Source organism: Antechinus flavipes, chromosome 6, assembly GCF_016432865.1.
Source record: "Antechinus flavipes isolate AdamAnt ecotype Samford, QLD, Australia chromosome 6, AdamAnt_v2, whole genome shotgun sequence".
In the NCBI taxonomy this organism is placed as follows: Eukaryota; Metazoa; Chordata; class Mammalia; order Dasyuromorphia; family Dasyuridae; genus Antechinus; species Antechinus flavipes.
The window spans coordinates 81,665,029-81,687,308 of NC_067403.1; the positions used below are offsets into that span (position 1 = coordinate 81,665,029).

A 22,280-nucleotide genomic window follows, 5' to 3' on the forward strand; every position below is an offset into this window, starting at 1 on the left:
TCCATTTAGAGTACCTGTAAATATCAAAGACATTTTCCTGGGCATAGTAGATAAGAGCTAGATAAATAAAATCCTCATTTGTTGTTTTGAAACTACTTCTTTAACTGTTAAATTCTAAGTGTAAAGAAGAAACAGATTGCCTAAACTTCTTATGGTTTTACCAAAATTTTCAACAAATGTAGAAGTTCCTAGCATATGCAGAGCGCTAAGTGGAGGTAGCCACTCCAATAAAATGAACAGTCAGATAAAAGCAATATGTCTTATGCATATATCTGACCATTAATAGAAAAAAAAAGAATATTCACTGAGTTTTTTCACAGTGGAAGACTTGGTATTTTGAGAGTTATTCTTTCTAACTTCCTTGCTTATGCACAGCTCTTGGAGCAACAGATCAAGCACAGACACTAGAGTCAGGAAGCCCTACATTCAAATCCACCTTTAAAAAACTTACTAGCTGCATGACCTTGGGCAAGTCAATTAACCCCATTTGCCTTAGTTTCCTCAGTTGTAAAATGAACTGGAAAAAGAAATGGCAAACCATTCCAGTATCTTTGCTAAGAAAATCCCAAAAAGTAATCATAAAGAGTTAATCACAACTGAAAATAATTGACCAACCACAAGTCTGTCCCCTTAATTAAAATGTTCTCCCTCCTCTAATTTTTTCTATTTTAAGAAAAAAAATCCCATCTAAACTTCCAAAGAGTAACATTTTTTTGTTCTTTGCTTATTTAAATATGCCAGAAATATTTTTCTAGATTTGTTATTATTTTTGTTTTGTTCACATTATACTGTATCTTTTATGTCTGGGAACATATTCTACTAGACTATAAGCTTCTTAAAAGAAGAAATTGCATCCATCTTTACCTTTGCATCAGTTTAAATACACAAATATTTTGCATATTTAAGGCATTTAATAAATGTTTTTAAAATAATTGAACAGTAAAAGAAGATCAAGAAAGCTAGAGACAAGTGCTTCTATATGTTTCCTAGCCTGTGCATAATTTAAAATTTAAGCCAAATGCCATTTTCTGAGCATTCATAAAGCTGCATTTTTGACTCTCCAAAAAATGAATGAACAGTGTCTTTCAAAAAGCTATTCTTAAATGGTTAACCTATTTTTTTCTCTAGAAACAATGTGCTGTTTTATAATCTAGGTCAAACAACTAAGTATAAAAGGAATGGAACTACCTGAATCTCTGTCCACAGCTTCCACCTTGGTAACGTACTGTCCCGGGTCTTGGTTTTCAGCAACAGTAACTTCATAGAGGTGTTGTTTAAATTCTGGTGCCTCATCATTTATATCAAGGACATAAATTGTCAAAGTCTGTGTTGCAGAAAGTGCCGGCAGGCCATTATCCAGTGATAGGAGGGTCAGCACATGAAAGGTTTGGGTTTCATAGTCCAAAGGACAAGTAGTTGTTAACAAGCCTAGGTAGAGAAAGTTAAGAGATAAAAATGTCATCAATATCCCCAAAGGGGCAGGCAGTTTTCACATTTCATTTATCTAACTGGAACATTTTGATGAAAATTCATTCAGGCTCTGCAATTGTGAAGGAAGGGTGAGGAGAACTCAAATTCATTCGAAATTTTGATAAATGTTCATGACTAAAGCATAGAAATGAAAAATAAGATCCAGTCCATTGTAAAATTAAAGAAAAAATGCAACTTCAAGAATTCATCTAATACAGAGGTTCTTAATATTTTTTTACATGATGGACATTTTTTCATCAGTCTAACAAAACAATTCTCAGAATATTTTTTTATTTGATAATGAAAAAAAACTAAGTATCATTTAGAGATTAGTCTAAAATACATTATTTTTTCCCATCCAAGTTCACATCCCTCTGAAATTCTCACTGGGTGGTTATATCCAGGTAAAGAGCCCAGCTCTCATTTCTCTCCATATCTACAGACAGGACCATAATCAAACCATCTAAGATAACTAAGGTAATCTTCAAAGACCTCTAGAGTATTAGTGATTTAAATCAGTATCTCAAATGATACTCAGGATTACTACAGGTCAAATTTATATCCTGCCTAAATAAGCTAGTTATTGAGAATGTGAGCCTGGCTCTGGTCTTCTGAAATTCTCAGTGTTGCATTATAGAATTATGTTCTCTTTGTACTGCCTATCTGTTAACTGCCTCTTTTACTGACAGTAAAAAGCAAAGACTTTATGAGGAAGACAATAAACTTCATGAATAAAACATGCTTGAGCTTCTAGCCCACTGTTGTTCTCTAACTATCCATATGTTGAAAGTGTGATAAAGATTTGTACTTGGACAACTGCACCCTGATTCCCAGGATCAAATGTTCCTTCAGGGGTGGTATTTTCCTCCATAAACAATTCAACCTTCTATGAAGTTTTATTCCAAATAATTAAAGAGGAGGTTTTCTGGTTTAGCTTTCTACAAACCCACCTTTGAATAATTATTCCTCTTGAGTACTTTTCCTATTTTATAGCCTGGAACCATTGAAAACCCTTTAGCTAGAAGTCTGCTTATGAGAAATATGAACCTTGAGAGAGAGATAAACCTTTCACACATGAATGTATTTGGCAATTATCATTTTATGTACCAGAAAAATGCCTAAGCAATTGAAAAAGCATCGCTACAGTCAAAGATCCATGATACCTTTTGCTGGGACACTTATCTGTTTAAATCTATCCATCTTTCTTTCTTTGACAGCCTGAATAAACTGGCCATAGCCATTCTAGGAAACAAAGTGGGTATCAATGGAACAACTTGGATGCCCAGTTCTAGAGGAGATCAGTGGTCTATATTTTCCCTTTTTCTTTATCAGTCTTGGTGTTTAAGTAAGGTCCACATTCCCTCAAAAGAGAATCATATGTGTAGGACTAGTAAGCACACAATGGCATAATATAACAATGGAGAGATCATGAATTCCAAATGCTAGACATCTATTTCCACTTCAGTCAATCCACTCATCAATAGAAGATTGAAATAGGTACTTTCCCTGCAACATTTAGGGCAGTATATCAATTTAATTGCTTTCCATTTTACTTGGAAACTAAGTTATATGGGGTTCAGTATCACAAAGAACTCTATATATTGAATTTCTTATTAAAAGAACTCAAAATATTTGGAAGATAGTATACTGTCACTATTTTCAAGGAAAAAAGATGAATTTGAGGGTGGAAAGCAACACTTTCTGCTATTTTTCTCTTATCATTAATTTTCTGATACTATGGCAAACACTTCCTTATTAGCACAACAAAACAATGCAAATCTACTCTGTAGGTATCTTGTGTGGACCTGTTTACTTATATAGTGGCTTCCCCATAAGACAATAACCTCCTTAAGGACAAGAACCATATTTTTTTGGCTTTTCTTTGTGCCATCAGTGCTGAATACAATCAATGGCAAATGATTGATAAATGCCTATGGATTGATTGACTCGTAAGTGGATATGAACAGTAATGTCTTCATACCTAAATCAGTTCCAGGATCATTAACATGGGGCTGATTGCAAGGCTAGTTCTTCTAAGAATCAGTCTAATTTTGGAAAGACTCATCAGCAGTGATTATTTTAATCACTAAAATTCTCAAATACCATCTCTCAAGATATAGAACATTAGAATCTGAGTTGGTAGAGACAGTACTCTCACCACTGGAACTATGGATGCTAGGAATACCAAAATACTTTCATATGGCCTTGAAATAAATTTTCTCCATTAATATATCAATTGACCATGAGTGATTCAAGTTCATAGCTTGATTAATTTAAAATCACCATATCCACCTGTGCAGATATAAACAAGAGGCAAGGGAAAGCCTCACCTATTTGAAAATATTTTTCCTTTATCTTTGTAAAGGGTTGTTAACCTGGAGTCCATGAACTTAAAAAAGTTTTTTATAATTATGTCAATATAATTGCTTTCCTTTTTAGTCATATATATTTTATTTTATATATTTAAAAATATTCTGAGAAGGGACCCGTAGGTTTCACAAGTTTTATCAGAAGAATTTACTACACCAAAAAGAACACTGTTCATCCTTCCTCCCCATCTTGTTCTCTCTCTGTCTCTGTGTCTCTGTGTCTCTGTCTCTTTATTTCTCTGCCTTTGTCTCTTTGTCTCTGTCTCTCTATGTTTGTCTCTTTCTCTCTTTCTCTGTCTCTCTCTTCCTCTTGCCATCCCACTCTCTCTCCCTCCCTCCCTACTGCCTTTCTCCTCTTTTATTTATTAGTCAGCTTTGGTAACTCAAAGTAGTCATTAGTATCTTTCTACAAAAGCTGTCGTCCATACATATGTAAGTTTGGGTCTATTGTACATCTAAGTCAAGCAGTAAGGAGAATGAAATACAAATGATAATCATTGTTTTGAATTGTAGCTACCAAATCTGGAAAACTACAATGCCATAAAAAACATGAAAGAAGTTTAAAAGTATGAATTTATTTGGTTAAACAAAGATTAAAATTAAAGTTAACACCCCCCTACCTGATATCTCATCCAACATGAAGGTTTTGTTTTCATTTCCTGAAATAATATGATATGTGATTCTTCCATTCCTTCCTTCATCTGGGTCCTTAGCAACAATATGATGCACCAGGGAGCCTATTTCTTCATCTTCTGAGACATAGGCAACAGCAGAGGACACAAAGCTAGGACTGTGGTCATTAACATCTAAAATGACAACCTTGGCCGTCATGGTTCTCAATCTCCGGTCTGTTACATTCACAGCTTGATCTGATGCTGTCACTGTCAAGACAAAGGACTGAATGGTTTCCCTATCCAATGGGGATGCAGTGACCAATGTGCCATATGAGGGGTGAATAAGAAAAGGATTTTCACCAGGACTGTTAGTTTCAATGAAATACTGTACTTTGCTATTTAGAAAACTGCCATCTCCATCTTTGGCATTAAATGTGTAGACCAAGGTACCTACAGAAACATTCTCCTCTATGCTGATCACTATGAAATCATCCTGAAAAGAAGGAGAATGATCATTCTGGTCTTCCACATCAATACTAAGGAAGATGGTGCTATTCAAAGGAGGATTTTGGTTGTTATCTTTTGTAGTCACCCTGAGAAGATAGTGAGAGGTCATTTCATAGTCAAGTTCCCTGGAAAGAAATAAGTCCCCTGTTGAGCCATCAATTGCAAAATGGATATCCTTGTCTTCTTCAATTATACTTAACTGTAGCTTTCCATTATGCTGCTGTAGATAATCAGGAGACTTTATCAGGCTCATTACTTTTGCAGGCTTAAAGTTTTCTGGTATAACCAAATGTTGAATATAACGAGAAACTGATGGCCTTTCTTTGGAGAGTGGAATCACCTGAAACAAAAATATAGAAAATTTGCTAATTTGCTAGGGTTTTGTTTTTAGGTTTTCATTGTTCCATTTCAACACTAATTTAGAGCGTGATTCATTTTTTTGTGTACTCATCAGAGAAACTCAGCTCTTTTTTATATTACATCTGGGGAGACAGCAAAGAATGCATAATATATAGTAGGTAAAGCCACTGAAGAACTTACTTAAATTGTTTGGTTTGTTCCAACATCTGAAATGAGAGTTTAGTGAAATCATTCAAGGCTTAAACTATGCTAGAGTCTCGTGATTTCTTCACTGGGAATGTGGGATGACTAGTGCCTTCTTTAAAGTTACCCAAAATTATCCTTAGTGCCAGAGGCCAATATATATATATGACAACATCTGTGTACATTTTAAGTATCATGTGTTTTTGTTTGTCTGAAACAAGAGACTTGAGGAATGATGATAGACGGGTTTTTCCTAACCCACACATCCCTAATCAATAATGAATTGGATTTGGAAACAGCTCTCCGGGACTTATTCTCCTTTTGCATTTGTATTAATGGTAATTACATGCATGCTCAAAAAGAATCTATTTATTCATACTCTCCCTCCCTTTTTTTCTTTCTGCTTTTTGTTGATTTTATTTATTTTTTTCTTTTTCCCCCTCTATGGAGACTACCCACAGCTCATTTGTTCACCATGATTAAAGTAAAATTCAAAATTGCAAGTCCTAGAGTAACTTCTGTAAAACTTCAAAAAATAATAACAGGCAATGGAATTTATTATGTAGGCGCTGTTTTTGTGAAATTCATCCATCATTGGTCCATGGGAATGGGAAGTGTACTTTCAGAGGTAACCCAAGAGACATTTTTTTGGTACAAAAACAGCTGGGAAGGTTTCTTAAATGTATAACAAATCTTTTGACAGAGATTTTCCAACAATTATCTTTAACAATTTATATCCTTCCTAATTCACCTAATTCACCATTGCTACTGATATGAAGCTGCACCAGTCAATGTAATAAATGAAACTCTCCCTTCAAAGAAGGCAAATAATTGCTGCACGTGCATTCTACTCACTGGGACAAGGAGCAATAAGACCAAAGATCTATAACATGCATAATTGCCAGATACAAGAGAAACCCACCTGAATGTGAATGACTGCCTGTCCTTGAAGAGGAGGCATACCTTGGTCACTTGCCACTACAGTCATCCTGTAATGTGGCCTGTGGTTATATGATAGTGGGGTTGTTGTTCTTATTTCTCCACTGTTGGCATCAATCTTAAAGTGCTCTGAACTCTCTTCTAAATGAAAACAGAATCAAGGCTCTAATGTTAATTTACAAGTGCAAAAGAAGAGATACATTTGCTCAAATGTGCTTTTCTTTTCTAAAATTAAACATAAAAGATGCTTCAAATAGAGACCAAAAACATAGCAAAATGCATTTTTTTAAACAATCCTGCTTGAAATTTGGCATTTTGAACATGCTAAAGAGCTCAGAAAAAGATTAGTATTAGATAACTATTAGAAATACTAGATAACTAATACCATTACTAGTAGCTTTTTTTCATATTTTTCTTCTATTTGTGATGCTTTTTGTCAATGAAATAAGATAATAATTGTAGACACATTTGTGTCTACATCTTTGTGGGAATGTTTTCTATTTGAATTATCTGCAATATGTATACATACATACATACATATATACATAGATGTTTGTATATACATACCCACCCACCCATTTAACTAGCTATTTTTTATCTATCCATCCATCCATCCATCCATCTATCTCTTCTTTAGAACTTTTTCATGGAGGATTTCAGCACAGATTACAAATAGATGAGGAATCTCAATAGATGATGAGATCTTTCAGATGCTCTTGTTTATATATGGACTTCTGCTAGTTGCATCAAGCCCTGGAATACAGCAGAGAATACTCAGGGAGGTCTAAAATCATTTAATAATTCAGTCTTATTTGCAGAAAAAGAAGTTAATAGAAAAGAATAGCTACTGTCTAGACTGATATGCATTTGGATGGCCACCATAGAGTTGGTTTCTTATTGCTAATGAAGAATGAAAGAGATTCAAAATAAAATAGGAGGGGAAGTGTGGTCTGAAGTGCCTGAGGGAAATTGTATAGGGCTTTTAGTGACTGCAAGTTTCTCTCTCAATCAGGATTATTATTTAGATCAACATTGGGTTACTGGGAAGCATAACGGAATCAAATTGAGGGGGTTATAAGATGGTCATAGTGGCATCCAAGAATGCAAAAGACCTGGCATATTCCTGAAATGCCAAAGATTAAAAAAGAAACTATGTCCGAGAGCAGAGAGATAAACTGGAACCATGACCCTAACAGATGGAGTCTTCAAGTATACAACTCTGTAATAAATGCGATAGTAACCTTATTCTAGTTTCAAGGCAAGAAAGAGAGTTAATGAGATCTTCCATTGGGTGACTCTCAGAGAAACTGTTTCTCTTCTATTGAGAAACACTGATGAAAGTTCATTTATTTGGAAATAAGTATTAAGATGTACATAGGATTTAAGATCATATGTTATCTTTCTACTGTCTTGTAATTTTTTCTCAATTAAATAGTTTTATTATTGTAATATATAACTAACTCCTGATTGCTCTATGAGAAAAGCATGCAAACTGAATTCAGATAACTTTTAGAAGTTCCCAAGAAACTGGGTGGGGGTTCAAGCCATATGAGATAAATTATAATGAACTGAAATTCCCACATTGAACCCCAATCAGAGTGTATCTAGAGTTAAGTGGAAAATGGGTTACAGAAGCACTTTAAAATTAGATAATGTAGAAGAAATTCCATTCCATTAACTATAATCCTACTGGTTCTTTCCATAAAAATAAACATTTTTTCTTCTGCTTCTGAAAAGCACAGCTGTACTAAGAACCATATATTTCCTAACATACATCAATCATTGAGAGACTAAGAATATAAGTAGGTTTAATCCACTAATTATTCTAGAGATTTGTAACTTAAATGATATCTTATTATTCCCTCCTAGAAGTCAAACACACAAAACCAAAATACAGCATATCCCATAGCAGTATAGTAGTAACTGCAGCCAATTCCATGAAAGGATTATAAGAGTTTCATTCTTCCCCTTTCAGAGTGAGAAGTAATTCTATTTTATGATAGTTTATTTTTCATTCTTTCCTTGCCAATGGCAGGTAAATAATCACAAGTATAAACTGAATGGCCCATGAATGTGAGCTATGGCTAAGAAAAAATAATAACCAGTGAGAAAACTTAGAATGAAGGTGGCACTAGAAACATTAGCTATGTTTTCTTGCACAATCTCCCTTTAATCACACTATAAGCTGTCCAAGTCAGTCATAATGGTTTTAAAAATATTAAGCACGAAAAATATTAATCTCATAAATCCTATGAAATAAAAAGGTAGAAAATAAAAAGCAAATGTCATGACCTCTGGATTCAACTACTCTATTCCCCTCCTTTCACTCCCACCTGTCCCCAACAAAGCCCCACTATTTTTTAAAACAAATCAAGGTTTATTATTAATATATTTAGTCCTAAAACCCCTAAAACTATACGCAACTTTGTCAAAAATTGCTTTTAAAAGCGATTACTTGTTTGCATGTGGAAATACACAATTTCTCAAAAAATAGAAATAAAAAAAGAAAATTTCTCTTTCTTATTTAACCTCTAACTATGACCATGGTCACAAGTAAAGCAACTAAGAACTAAAATTGGAACAAAAAAAATCAAGCATTTATGATGTTTCATGGTACTGTCCTAACACAAGTGTTAAGAATACAAAGAAAGGTAAAAACATGATTCCTTTCTTCAAAGATGAGAACAGTCTAATAAGGAAGACAAAATGTAACAACGATGTTCATTTTAAGTGCATACACACACACACACACACATATATATATGCTCACAGGAAGGTGGGAACAGATATGTTTAGGGAGAACCCCACATCCTCCTCCCACCCCACCCCCTGCCATCTTCCTACTTTTATCCAAAGGAAACTTTGATTCCTGTCAGGAGAAAAGGTAGGAAGTTGGGACCAGGGACTGACCATTCAGCCCTTCTTTGGGAAGAGCTACCAGGATAAAATCATATAAACTCTCAAATATTGTCTGTGGAAAATAATTTTTAGTTTCAAATTGCATCACTTAATGAGGAAGTTGTGGCTCAAGCAATATATCCAAGATTTGACCCATTTCATGTGTGTGTATACATAGATAGATAGAGTTAGGGGTATGTATATAGATATAGTTACATTTAGGTATGATGTTCAATAGAGTTATATGTTCCCTTTAAAATTCCCAGTAAGTTAAATGTGCTTTCTACTTATACCATAATAATATGTACTGAGAAAAATGTAATCCTTACTTTAAAGTATTACAATGATTTATTAAAGTTGGAAGGTTTTTGTTTTGACATAAAAGGCACACTATCATTTTTTTCCACCAAAGTTTCAAACTCCTTCCTTTTTTCCATATGGTTTCAAAATTAAGGTCATTTCAAATAAGTACAAACATTATTAACTACAGCAAAGTTAAACTGTATAAAGGAATGAAGTTTTAAATTAAGGTGAAAATCATATTCAGTCAACTTATCATTGAAAATTCTTCAAATTGCCCATAAAGTCCAGTACAGTCAGTATCTTTAAAGCATTTGAAATGGGGCAAGGATTTCATGAGAGAAGGCAATAGACATCTAAAGACTAATTGAGCTGAGAGAATTGTTATGGATACAACTTAATGCAAATTTTGTTTTTCAAATATTTAACTAATCTATTGATCAGGAGAAAGGTAAGAACCAGAACTAATCAATTTTAAAAGAGGAGCACTATAAAGAGTTTTAAAACAGAAAACAAATGGGAGAGGAGGACACTCTAGAAAGGGCTTAATCCATAATGTTGATTATATTAAAATATGATCATAATATTATATAACTGTTTCTTCTTCCAGCTTCACCATAAGGCAGTATGGGACACAAGGCAGTCGAAGAATACAGCAAGGTGTTCTAACTGACTAGGAAGACTAGGAAAAATTATTAAGGCTGTCCCTCTCATTAGCTCCACCAGTTTAAGCAGAATGAAGAGATTCTGAGTATGTTGGTTAAGATATTCTAGAAGAGAGTTTTTTAACCTCTGATCCATTAACTTTCTAAAAATAACTATATTTCAGTGAATTTACTTTCTTTTATAATGCTATCAATTTTATCTTACACATTTAAAAACATTATCCTAAAAAGGAATCCATAGATCTTACCAATCTGCCAAATGGGTCCATGACACAAAAAAGCTAAAGACTCCATTTCTAAAATCACACTCATCATAGTTAAGGTGATCATTTTCTGAGGTATTTAGGAACCATTTTAGACTGAGGGAATCGTAACCAAATTGAAATAGCAAGATAATAATTTAAATTTTAAATGTTTACCTCTTCTCTTTTCTTTTTTTCTCTTCTTTTCCCTTCTCTTTCCTTCTCTTTTTTCCCTTCTCTCCTTTCTTCCTATTCCTTTACTTTCACCCCCATCCCCAATAACTTGCAAACAAATTAGAAAAATGGTCAGTCTTCAAATATTCCTAAAAACTTTATGTAATCTCTCCATAGCAATCATAAAATCTTACCTGAAGATAATGAATATAAAATTTCTCCATTATTTCCTGAATCAAGATCTTTTGCAAATACCGTGGTAACCAACATATCTGCAGTCTGACCTTCCAGGATCTGCCATAAAAACAAATGGCTTACAAGTGTTTTCTTTATAATTAAAAATAAAATGTATTTAAACCTTTAAATGAGAGAATATCATCTGTTTAATTCTTCTCATTTTACTTTTGAAATTGACATGAATTCTGTTTTACTCTCTGTAAAGCTATCTGGGTAGAGGCCATGGAAATATGCCAAACTGCACATTTTAAAGAGCTCCATTTAAAGACAAACCAACTGCCCTATAGGGTATTTGACAGATTCTAGTAATTCTTTAAAAGACGGAAATCAAGGAAATTGAAAACACTGAGATTCTGAATTTCCTTTGGGGATTCCGGCACCTTCTCATTATAGATCCTTTTACAGCTAAGCCTTTCTTGTCAAGGCACACACACACAAAAAAGTGGTACATATGTTTGCCCATAAAGGTTATACACGAAGGGGTTGTCATGGACAATCGCACTGAAGAAAAATGCAAAACCTTACTGCAAGGACAAAGAATGTGCCTCCTCAAACATGGGCAGCTTGTCTTGAATCTCCTAGCCATTTAGACAGATTTCATGTTTCCACATTTCTATAATCCATGCACAAATCTGGACACTATTTCACTGACCCAGAGGGTACAAATATAATGAGTTTTAGGGTATTTGTATGGTCCCTAACTTAAACAGCTAGCTCAGAGATATAATTTCCTTAACAAATATAAGTGTTTCGTGTGAGGAAGTCAGGATTCATCCAGGTGAAGTAATAAAGTGGATACAGACCCAATGAAGTGACAGAAATAACACATTTGGGGGTCTATTTAGTAATAAAAACAGAATGACTAGGTCAATCTTAAAGCACTATGTTAAGATTTGTTAGCATGAGATGATTCTTGAGAGATCTAGTTAGCTTTGGGTGCAACATGGAGGTAGGGTGGGAGGGGGGAGAAGAAGTGAAGTGGGATAAACGAAGCAAGATACTGGATTAGTGGGCACAGGGAGATCAACACAAAGCTTCCATATCTCCAGGGAGCAGTTCAAATTCCTGAATGGTTGCTAAGATGATCTATTTATCTATCGATCTTTTTATCTTTCAACATTTCAATATTATTTATTTTTAACATTCTTTTTCTTTTAAATTTTGAATTCTAAATTTTCCCTCTCCCATTCCATCTGCCAGCCACAGTAATATATCAGTTATAAATGTGAAATATTGCAAAACTTATTTCCACTTTAGCTATATTTCCAAAAACAGTAAGAAAAATAAAGAAAGTGAAAAAATCATAATTGAATTTGCACTGAGAGTTCATCACTTTTCTCTCTCTGAACAGGGACAGTATTTTTTTTTTGTCATAAAGTGATGTTTCTAATTAAAAGTCAGTATTTTGTGATGATAAGAAAACCACCTTTAATAGCCTCGAAATGGTAAAAATACACAATTAGGATTTATTTTGCAGAGAAAAAATGCAAAGATCTGGTTCAATGATTACTTGTAGATGAAATAAACTGTTCACTGAGATACTATTGGAAAAATTCAAATTTTTTACCACAAGATGGTGCTCAAAACAAATGGTGCATACTCTTATGTGGGTGGGAAAAATGGAATCTCAGTAAAGCTCTAGAGCTCCAGAGACCTTCAATATCCTCTAAATGCAATTTCATCATCTTATAGCTGAGAAAACAAGTCTGAAAAGGATGAAAATAATAGCTTGTCCAAGGCCACACCCATAGAAAAGGGAACTTTCCCCACTATAAACAGATTCATTTAAAATCACTTGGCTCTACAAACCTTAATTTTGAGTTCTTTTCCAGAAAGAAATTGGGGAAAATAAGGTTTGTTATCATTGAGGTCTTTAACTGAGATATAAGTTATCATGGTGGCATTTCGTGGTGGGGAACCATGATCAGTCACTAGAACCGTCAACTGATGGTGTACTTGCTGCTCCCGGTCTAATGCCATCCAATTTATAATTTCACCTAAAGGATATAGGATAAAATAAAACAGATCAAGATAATGAATATCAGAAATTTTAGATTAAATATCAATATTCAAAAACCTTATAGAATTAACTATAATCTATAAAATACCATATACAATAATTAACAATAGTATGAATAATTAGTTTGTATAGCACCTACTATGTATCAGATAATGAGCTAAGAACTTTACAAACATCTTATTTTTTATCCTCATAACAACCCAGGGAAATAGGTACAATAATTATTATTCCCATTTTACAGATGAAGAAAAGGAAACAAAAAGGTTAAATGACTTGCTCAGAGCCACATTGCTATTAAATGTCTTAGATTGGATTTAAACTAATCCACTTAACTACCTAATTGCCTATAAATGTATAACATTAACACATTGATAACTGCCATTAACTAACACATTAATAAATTGACTGTTGACTATATGATGACTTTTTTTGGTATTTAAAACTCTGTTCCAATTTAATGATCTGACAATACACAGTGTTGTCAGTTGAATACAGATAGGCTCCACCAACAAGGTGGTCATTGGATGATTCATTCTTTGTCCTCTTATCCACTGTGCCAACTTGTCATCCAGCCTGGGACACAGTCAATGCTATATAATTGTTTTGTTGTTGTTATCGTCCGTCTTTGCTGTTGGTATTACCCTGCCACCCACCATTCACCAAACTTATCATCTAAATTCATTCCCTCTCTTTTCTCCCATTCACAGTTGACTCTATATCTGGGTCACAGACCTAGACTCCCAAGCTTCTGACCCTCACCTACTAAGCAACAAAAGTGCTTCTCATTCACAATTTTGTGCCTATTCCCCTGCTCATCAATACTGATCTTTGCACCAATTCACTCACACTAGTTCTTGGTCTACACTGCTTTCTTCACCACAGCTTAGAACAATTTTTTTTAATATTGGAGCTATGTTCCAATGTATCTGCTAAAGAATGACGCCTAAGATAGCAGCTATATGCTGTCATGTACCCTTACTCAACCTCCCTTTAAAAGTAATTTCCTTTCACTGTCTTTGTCAAACTAAACTAAATTAAGGTTTGCTGGCATACACTCAATGCTGGAGATTAAGGACCTTTTTTATAGTTGTAGGAAAAGTAGTTAACAGAGATAATGCTACCTGGCATATTTATATCTTTAAAAAATATTGGAATAAAAGGTCTAGAAATCCGTTCTGCAGTTATTTATACAGTTATACAATGTAAGGCAACTTAATTTCTCTGCATAAAGATACATGGTATTGGGAGCTGCTTAGAAATGCAACTCTCATACAGAGTTCATAAACAATGTGCATAATTCATCATTTGCAAGATGAAACATGTATGTGGTTTCATGGATTGTCACACGTGTTTCATTTGGCAAATTGTGAACAAATAACTTTAAATAATAAGATCTTTGAATCCTGGAAGGCATGAGAAGGGATCTTGGAGGGTCAGAAATCTCCTTCCACTAAGGGCTATAACTTAAGAGTTTTGTGTGTGTGTGTGTGTGTGTGTGTGTGTGTGTGTGTGTTTTCTTAAAAGGGGATAAATAGAGACATCCATCCTTAGGATTATTTGACATCTGGTCAATGGATTTATTTCTGAAAGCTTGACACTGATGAGGATCATGTGTAGGGGATAACAATTTTGACATTTTGCAAAAGATTTACTGAAAGAAGAAGACGAAATAGTGGGAAGGAGAGATGGAAAGCACAGACAAAAAATTAAAAAACCTCAAGTAAGTCACTTAACTACCTTTTGCTTCTATTTCCTTATGAATAGAGTGTGTTAAACAAGATAATCTCTGTAAGATCCCTTGCAGCTCTACTTACAATTCCAGAACCTGTACATAGACCTCACCAGAATGGTTTCTGTCTGTGCCTCTAATTCAGGTGAAAAATGTTATCACCACTTGAATCAAATACTATCCACATAAACTGGAAAGCCTGTGTGAATAATAGTGTTGTAATCTTTGGCTGTGAAGTACAATTGAGTGTTCCCAGTTTAGACAGCATAATTGCTAAAGTGCCATTCAATTCTGACTTCTTAAATTCACACAATAGTGGAACAATGTATGTTGCTTTCTGGCCCCCTGCTATAATCATATGTGTATATATGATGCTCTATCTAATCGATCAAGCAATCAAAAGACATTATTCAACCTTTTTTTCTGTGTACCAGGCACCACACTAGGAAATAAGACTACAAATACAAAAAGTGAAACAATTCTTACCCATAAGGAACTTGCCAAAAGATATGACACTTATTAAGAGAAAAGAAGCAAGGCAACAAAATCCTACCTGTGTTGGGATTTATCTTGAAGAATTTTCCATCAGACAAGAGGAAATATGACAACTGTCCATTTTTTCCAGAATCTCTGTCAGTCGCTACAACTTTTCCTATTACCCCTTGAGGTGTAGGATTCTCTTCAACTTGCAAAAAAAGGACATCATGCAAAAAGGCTGGACAATTATCATTTTCATCTAGAACATGAACCGTTATAGCTGTACTCACATTTTGCCTCAACCTGTCTTCCAGGCTCCAGGCAAATGCTTTGAAATGGTATATTTGAGATGCTTCATAGTTTAACTGTTTCCGCAAAGAAATCCAACCTGTAGAAGCATCAATGCCAAATGCAACAGAATCTGTGCTGAGTTCCAGTGAGTACTCAATATGGGACGTCTTATGATGTGGCTCTAATAAGAAAGCCTGAACTTGAAGTATCTGAGTTGTTGGTAGAAGGAATTCACTTATCTCTACCTGATAGACTAAGTGTTCAAAAGCCAAAGGAGGTGTCAAGTCTGGTTTTTCAACAGTCACTGTCAAAGTCAACAGAGATGTTAAGGGGGGAACTCCTAGGTCCTTAGCCCTGATGTACAGAGTCCAATCCTGATGCATTTCTTGCCCAACGGTTCCACTAAGGTATATGATACCAGTATCCGAATCAATGGTGAAGATGCTTGACCTCTGATTTTCAATAGCATATTGGACAAATCCATTCTGTCCACTGTCTTTATCTTCTGCATGAGCAATATATAAAGCTGTGCCAGGCAGTGTACTCTGTAATAACTTCACCTCATCAGAAGATGTGTGAAAAATGGGAGGGTTGTCATTGACATCAATTACAGTGATGTTGACTTGGGTGCTACTATAAACAGGAGAGCTTCCCAATTGTGACTGGATAGTGAGGATAACTCTGGGCTGTGTTTCATGATCCAGCTGCTTCTGGGTACGAATGACACCAAACTTAGAATCAATAGTGAAACTCCCATAGGGATCCCCAGAAGAAATTCTATAAGATACAGTCTCCAAGGAATCTGAGGGAAAGGAGAGGAAAAGCAATCAGTGCAAGCAATAAAATTAAAACAATATTTCTGATAAGTAGAAAGATTTGACTGCTATTCTATATGACATCTGTGAAGAATATAATGCAATCTGTTACTCCTTCCTAAACTCTTAATATTTTCTTGCTCATGGCCTTGGAGTCTTGCCACATCTCCTGTTTACCATATAAAACTGAACACAGTTGGGTCATTCAGGGAATGTTTGGTTTTTCCCTCAAACATATGATGAATAATCAAAGACCAAACCAGTGTTCTCTTTTTAATCTTTCATTTTTCTTACATTAGACAAAAGGGATGAATATTCAGAAGATCTCTGGTTCTTTCTAATTACAAAAACTCCAAACAATTTCATTTATATAATTCTCTTCTTCTATTTACAGATGGATAAAAATGTTCATTTTTTACAAGTAGAAAACAGGAAGAAATGAAATAATTTTTTTTAAAGTGGAAGCTTAATTACTTATTTTTTAGTTCCCTTTTGGGAAATTGTATTTAGTAAGTCAGGGAAATAGGGAAATAAGTCAGGAAAGAAAATAAGAATTGTCTCATCACTTTAAAATGCAAGGCCAAACAGAAAACCCCTAACTGCAATTGGAGAAATGACCACTTACTCAAAGGCTCTCTTGCTTTCACAGTTCCAACAGGGCTGTCTTCAGGCATGTCTTCATGAATGGAGAAGACATATTTGGATCTTTCAAAAATTGCAGGTGCCAGAGCGGTCTGGAGGATGTGGATGGTAACATCTGCATTAGTTACAGATGTGAGCCCACCACCATCTCGGGCAGAGACAGTCAAAAACACACTAGTAGACTCCAAGTGACTAAGAGTTGATATTAAATAAATAATCCCTAAGGGAAACAAAAATGAGAATCAATTAACCTTAAACAATCATTGTAGTGACTATCTGAAGAGTACCATAGAAGAATCTGATCTTTGCAATATAATCAACAGATGCCAACTGAAAGGGGGGGGGGAGCTGGGGAGAGGTATCTAGAAATTAGGCATCTTTGAACAAGCCATAACTCTCTCAAGGGATGTAGACTGAAACACTTTGTTGCAGTCTAACCTTTTCCATCTATTGACTATAGGAAGATGGTCAGTAGAAAAGACCGTTCAGGAGTGTTCTAAGCAAAAGGGGAGGTTTCCCACTGCGTCTAGGGCCATTGTCAGCCATCTTGATCTTTGTCTTGCCACTGCAATCTGATGACCTGGAGGAGTGAGGCTGATGATTTTGAATTTTCAGGGTTTTTTTTTTTTTCCCCTGAGGCAATTGGGGTTAAGTAACTTTCCTAGGACCACACAGCTAAAAAGTGTTAAGTGTCTGAGATCAAATTTAAACTCAGGTCCTCCTGATTTCGGGGCTGGTACCTTATCCACAACACCACCTAGCTGCCCCAAGGCTAATGATTTTGAATGGCCTGGTCTTATTTCAACCCAATTCACTGGCAATACAAGACATCATTCTCCTGATGCCATTGGTCCTCCTCAAGAATGAAAGACTAACAACTGCAAGCAAGATGGATCAAACGTAGACTACAGAGCTGAATGTGACCCATAGCACTTCCAAGTGTAACCCCAAAGAGATTAAAATGAAGTTCCTAATTTCATGTGTTGTTGTAGTAATAAACATATGTGTATATATAACATATTTATATATACATGCATACATTTATATTGTGTGTATATTTCCTCAATTTAAAAATGAGTAAGTTGGCCTTGATAGACCCTGAATGACCTTTCAGATTTAGTGCCATGTTCTTGTGAGCCTGTGATCACAAATTGTGCCACTGGAAGCATCAGTGACTTCACAAATTACTGGAGTAATAGTGTGGACATGATAAAGAAAGAACCATTTGTGAGGGGAGCAGGATGCCTCTGTCGTTCTCTCCCACTAGTCCCTTCCCCTGCCTGCTGTCATCCTTCCCTCTGATGAGTCAAATTCTCCTAAAATTTTTCAAATTCAATCAAGCCCCACTTCTTTAATGAAGGCTTTTCTATCCACACCAATTCACAATTGGCTTTCAAACTGAACACTACCCACTCATGCATGCACTTTATTGTTCCAGGGTTATTTCAGTTTTCTTTTCACTACCCCCAATAAACTATAGGTTCTTTAAAGGCAGGTATCATGCTGTAATGCCTATTCTATTCTATTCAATATCATGTTAATACTGTCCATCTGCCGGGTCAATCCTTGTTCTTCTCACCAAGGGCTGAATATATTGGCTACTTGATACATCCATGTTAATCTTGAAGCAATGTCTTGTCCAGAATTGTAATATAAAATAACAACAGTGTAGAATAGAGTTTTGGGAGAAGTGGGGGAGTATCTCTTTTGTCTTTAACTGTTGTCTATTCCTTGAAATTCTTTGAGGACAAAAATATAATCTCTTTTATAACTGTCAAATACATATAAAAGGAGTGTGACTACTATGTTCAATTCACAACATTTTGAACTGACCCTTCAAGATCATCAAGTATAATGCCCTCATTTTATAGATGAGTAAACTGAGTTTCAGAGAAGTCAAGGAATTTACCAAAGATTACACGGGTAGTAAGTCTCAAAGATAGAATTTGAATTCAAATCTTCCTGACTGTATGCCCAATGTTCTATTCACTATATACTACATTTATTCTTATACTTAAAAAAAGAGTAATTTTTTCCCTTAAAAATATCATAATTCAGAGGGGAAAAGAAGAAACATACATGCAAGACAAAAGGGAAGAGAGATGTTTCTGAAGATTGATGCTGTCACCCAGGAAGGGCAGTCATGAGAGCACAGGAATCAACAGGGTGAGCACCTTTCCCACGCACTGTCTCCAAGTCAATGGGCGGGTTAGTTTCTTGGATATGCAGCAATTTGTAAGCTCCATTCTCAGGTCCCCCAAATCATGTGGGGCTCAAACTTTACATAGCGTTTTAGACAAAAAGAGAATATAAGACCAATAGGAGACTGTCCCATAACCTGTAAGGCAAGCAAGAGAGAGAGAAAGAAGATAGCTAGATAGAAAAAAAAAAAAAAGAATGAATGAAAGATAGAAAAAGAAAGAAGAAACACAAGAGAAAGAGAGAGAGAGGGGGGGGGGAAGAGAGAGAGAGAGGGAAAGAGAGAGAGAGAGAGAAAGAAGGGAAAGAGGGAAGAAGGAAGGAAGGAAGGAAGGAAGGAAGGAAGGAAGGAAGGAAGGAAGGAAGGAAGGAAGGAAGGAAGAAAAGAAGGAAGGAAGGAAGGAAGGAAGGAAGGAAGGAAGGAAGGAAGACTTGTGGTTTTTAAAGTTAATATGTGACCTGCAGGGAACTTTATGTACATTTTAGTGGCCCCCTATTTGTATTTGACTTTGACACCACTAGTCTAGACCACTGAAAAGAGGATATTCTCTGAATTGCCTCATAAAACAAGGAATAAAGGCAAGGATCCAGGAAACCTAATTCTAGCTGTGACACAGAGAATCAGTTGTTAAATATTTATCAGCTTATCTCTGCCTGGGGTCCACAGACCTTGGGGAGTCTGTGGATAAATTTCAGAAAATGCATGAACTTGGATGGGGAAAAAATACATCTTTATTTTCACTATATATGGTCAGTCAAACTGGTTCTTAATTATGCACGATGTAAAAAAATTAAGAACTCCTAATTTAGGAAGATATGCCTGAAAAGGTACATTAAGGCTAGACTAGAGATGACCTTGGATTTCCTGGCTAAGTAGTCAGGAATATTTAATATTATATAGGTAATGAGGAATATTAAAGGCTTTCCAGTAAAAAGCACACTGTGGATAGTTTTCAAAAAATATGTTTGCGAAAGTAACTATACTACACTCTCATTGATCTCCTCTGAAAAGCTTTCTCCACAATATACTGAATGTATTAAAGACACATTTGCTAAAGTCATACGAATAAGCAACGAAGACAGAAATAATGATTTTTTTTTTTAGAAACCTAGAATTCCTTCCTTAAAATGTTAGTGGTATGGACAAAACCAGCAAGGGACAAAGCATAGCATAGCAGGCCTCCTTACCTTCAGCTGTATAGGAAGCAAGAACACATACCAGCCAAAGAAGGTTTAGATTAGCCCTTTTGATTTTCAGCTTTAAAAGTAATTGCAAGAGACACCTCTCTAAAAATAGAATTCATGCTATGTTTAAAAGCTTTAGTAATGAATATCAATGAAGAGTGTAACAATAAGCAAACAAAGCTCCTTAGGAGTCCTGTTCTAGCACAAGAACTTGCAAAGCTGGGATAAACATTCCAAGTTGACTTCATCAAGGGGGACAAAAAAGGTGAAAGAGGGAATAATAGGAAAAACACTAGCTCCCAAGGCAAAGATTTCAAGTTCAAATCCTTGCACTCCTGTTTCCTTTTTAGCCTCAGTTTCCTCATCTGAAAAATGAATACATGAACTTTATGACTTCTAAACTCATTTCTAGCTCAAACTCTATGAACTTAATTCTATCTATAGACATGTGAAAGAAATAACAGATAAGTAAATTAAAAAATAAACAAATAAAACTAAGTTGCAGAACAATGACAAAATAAATAATAGTAGATTAAACCTTTGGGAAACACCATGAATAATGCTCTAAGCATTCAATAGCCTTAGAAAAATGAATCATTGGTAAGGTTTGGCCAAAAAGTTTCAATCAAATACATGGAGTATCCTAGGCTATCAGTTAAAAATAGTGCAAGCTGTTGGTCAAAATCAGCTTATATTCACCACCCCACAAAAGTTAACCTTCCTAATCAAAATGTTTTATCACTAAGGTAAGAGTCTTCCATGATTTGGCTAGAGGGAATAGAGCAACAAAGAGCCAAGGCTGGCCATGTTCCAGTTCTCACACCATTCTGGGGGTGATGGTTCACATTACCAAGAGAAAAGTTAGCAGGTAGAACCTATTAGTTTAAACACTCCAAGGAGGACTCATGCAGGAAAGAGAGCCCTTGCTTGCCAAAAGGAAAGTGCTTTGATAATAGAAGGAGGGGGGAAGTTTTTCAAATTTCTCTCAACCAATGATAGCATATAAAGAATTTGACAACACTGGGCACATCCCTCCCTTCTCTGAATTTCTCTAGGTGTTGCTTGAGAAGGCCACATGTGTTACCCAATAGACCCATCTCTCCTTTCACAAAAAGCTCAGAAGTTGAAGCCAAACTTCTGACAACCCCCAAACCAAGGAAAGACATCCTCAGTATGTAAGCTCCCCAGCCAAAAAAAAAAAAAGGTTCTCTAAAGAAGGGCAGGTCAATTTGGAATAAACAAGAACCTTGTTAATCTCATTTGCCAAATTCTAGCCAAACCTTTTTTTTTTTTTTTACAGGGGTAGAAACCCCCTCTGACCAACTTGCTGTGTGGGCTCCAAGTTGGTCACTTTTACTTACTCTCTCATCTGTGAAATGTTGGGGGAGGTTACAACCTCAGGGGTGGGGGATATTCATTAAGGTTTGTAAAGTGCTCTATTTTGGCACAGAGAAGTGTTGTTTCTGGATGACTATTCTCTCACCAGATCAATTTGCCACCAAACTCCACACAAGTTAATCATTATTACTAGGGAAAGGACTTCATTTGCAAATTCTCTTTTCTTTGTCATGGAATGGCTTTGTTCCACTGGTGGCAAGCAGAAGAGGGCTGGAAAATGCCTAAGATCAACAAAGCCTTTTTTGTGTGTCTGGCACAAGGCTTGGAAAAACCTGAAATATCTAATTAAAGACTTTTGTTTCAGTAGGTGGAGGACGATAAACTATATTGTATTTCAAAAGAGAAGCTATACTTTTACTAATGTTTAGTCTCTGGAAATATACTGTACTTTAAATTTTGTATTTAAATGTGAATATGTTTCAAAGAGCAGGGCAAGGTGGGATGGTAGATGAATACAGCAAAAATGAGGCATTACAGTTAGTGGAAGGCATGAGACTTTGAGCTGATGAAAGGGGATATAGCATGGTACAGTGGAAAGAACACTGGCCCTAGGGTGAGAAGATCGA

General features: G+C 35.4%; 1 protein-coding gene across 1 annotated transcript in view; it reads right to left on the bottom strand.

Annotated features, from left to right (window-relative positions):
- DCHS2 (dachsous cadherin-related 2) overlaps positions 1-22,280 on the bottom strand; it is a 329,685-nt gene that overhangs the window by 68,490 nt on the left and 238,915 nt on the right. Inside the window, exons 4-10 of the mRNA XM_051963913.1 lie at positions 16,916-17,152; positions 15,261-16,277; positions 12,768-12,955; positions 10,916-11,015; positions 6,426-6,583; positions 4,460-5,300; positions 1,189-1,428 (exon numbers count right to left, since the gene is read on the bottom strand). Coding sequence (XP_051819873.1) covers positions 1,189-1,428; positions 4,460-5,300; positions 6,426-6,583; positions 10,916-11,015; positions 12,768-12,955; positions 15,261-16,277; positions 16,916-17,152 — 2,781 coding nt within the window. The remainder of the gene's footprint in view (positions 1-1,188; positions 1,429-4,459; positions 5,301-6,425; positions 6,584-10,915; positions 11,016-12,767; positions 12,956-15,260; positions 16,278-16,915; positions 17,153-22,280) is intronic.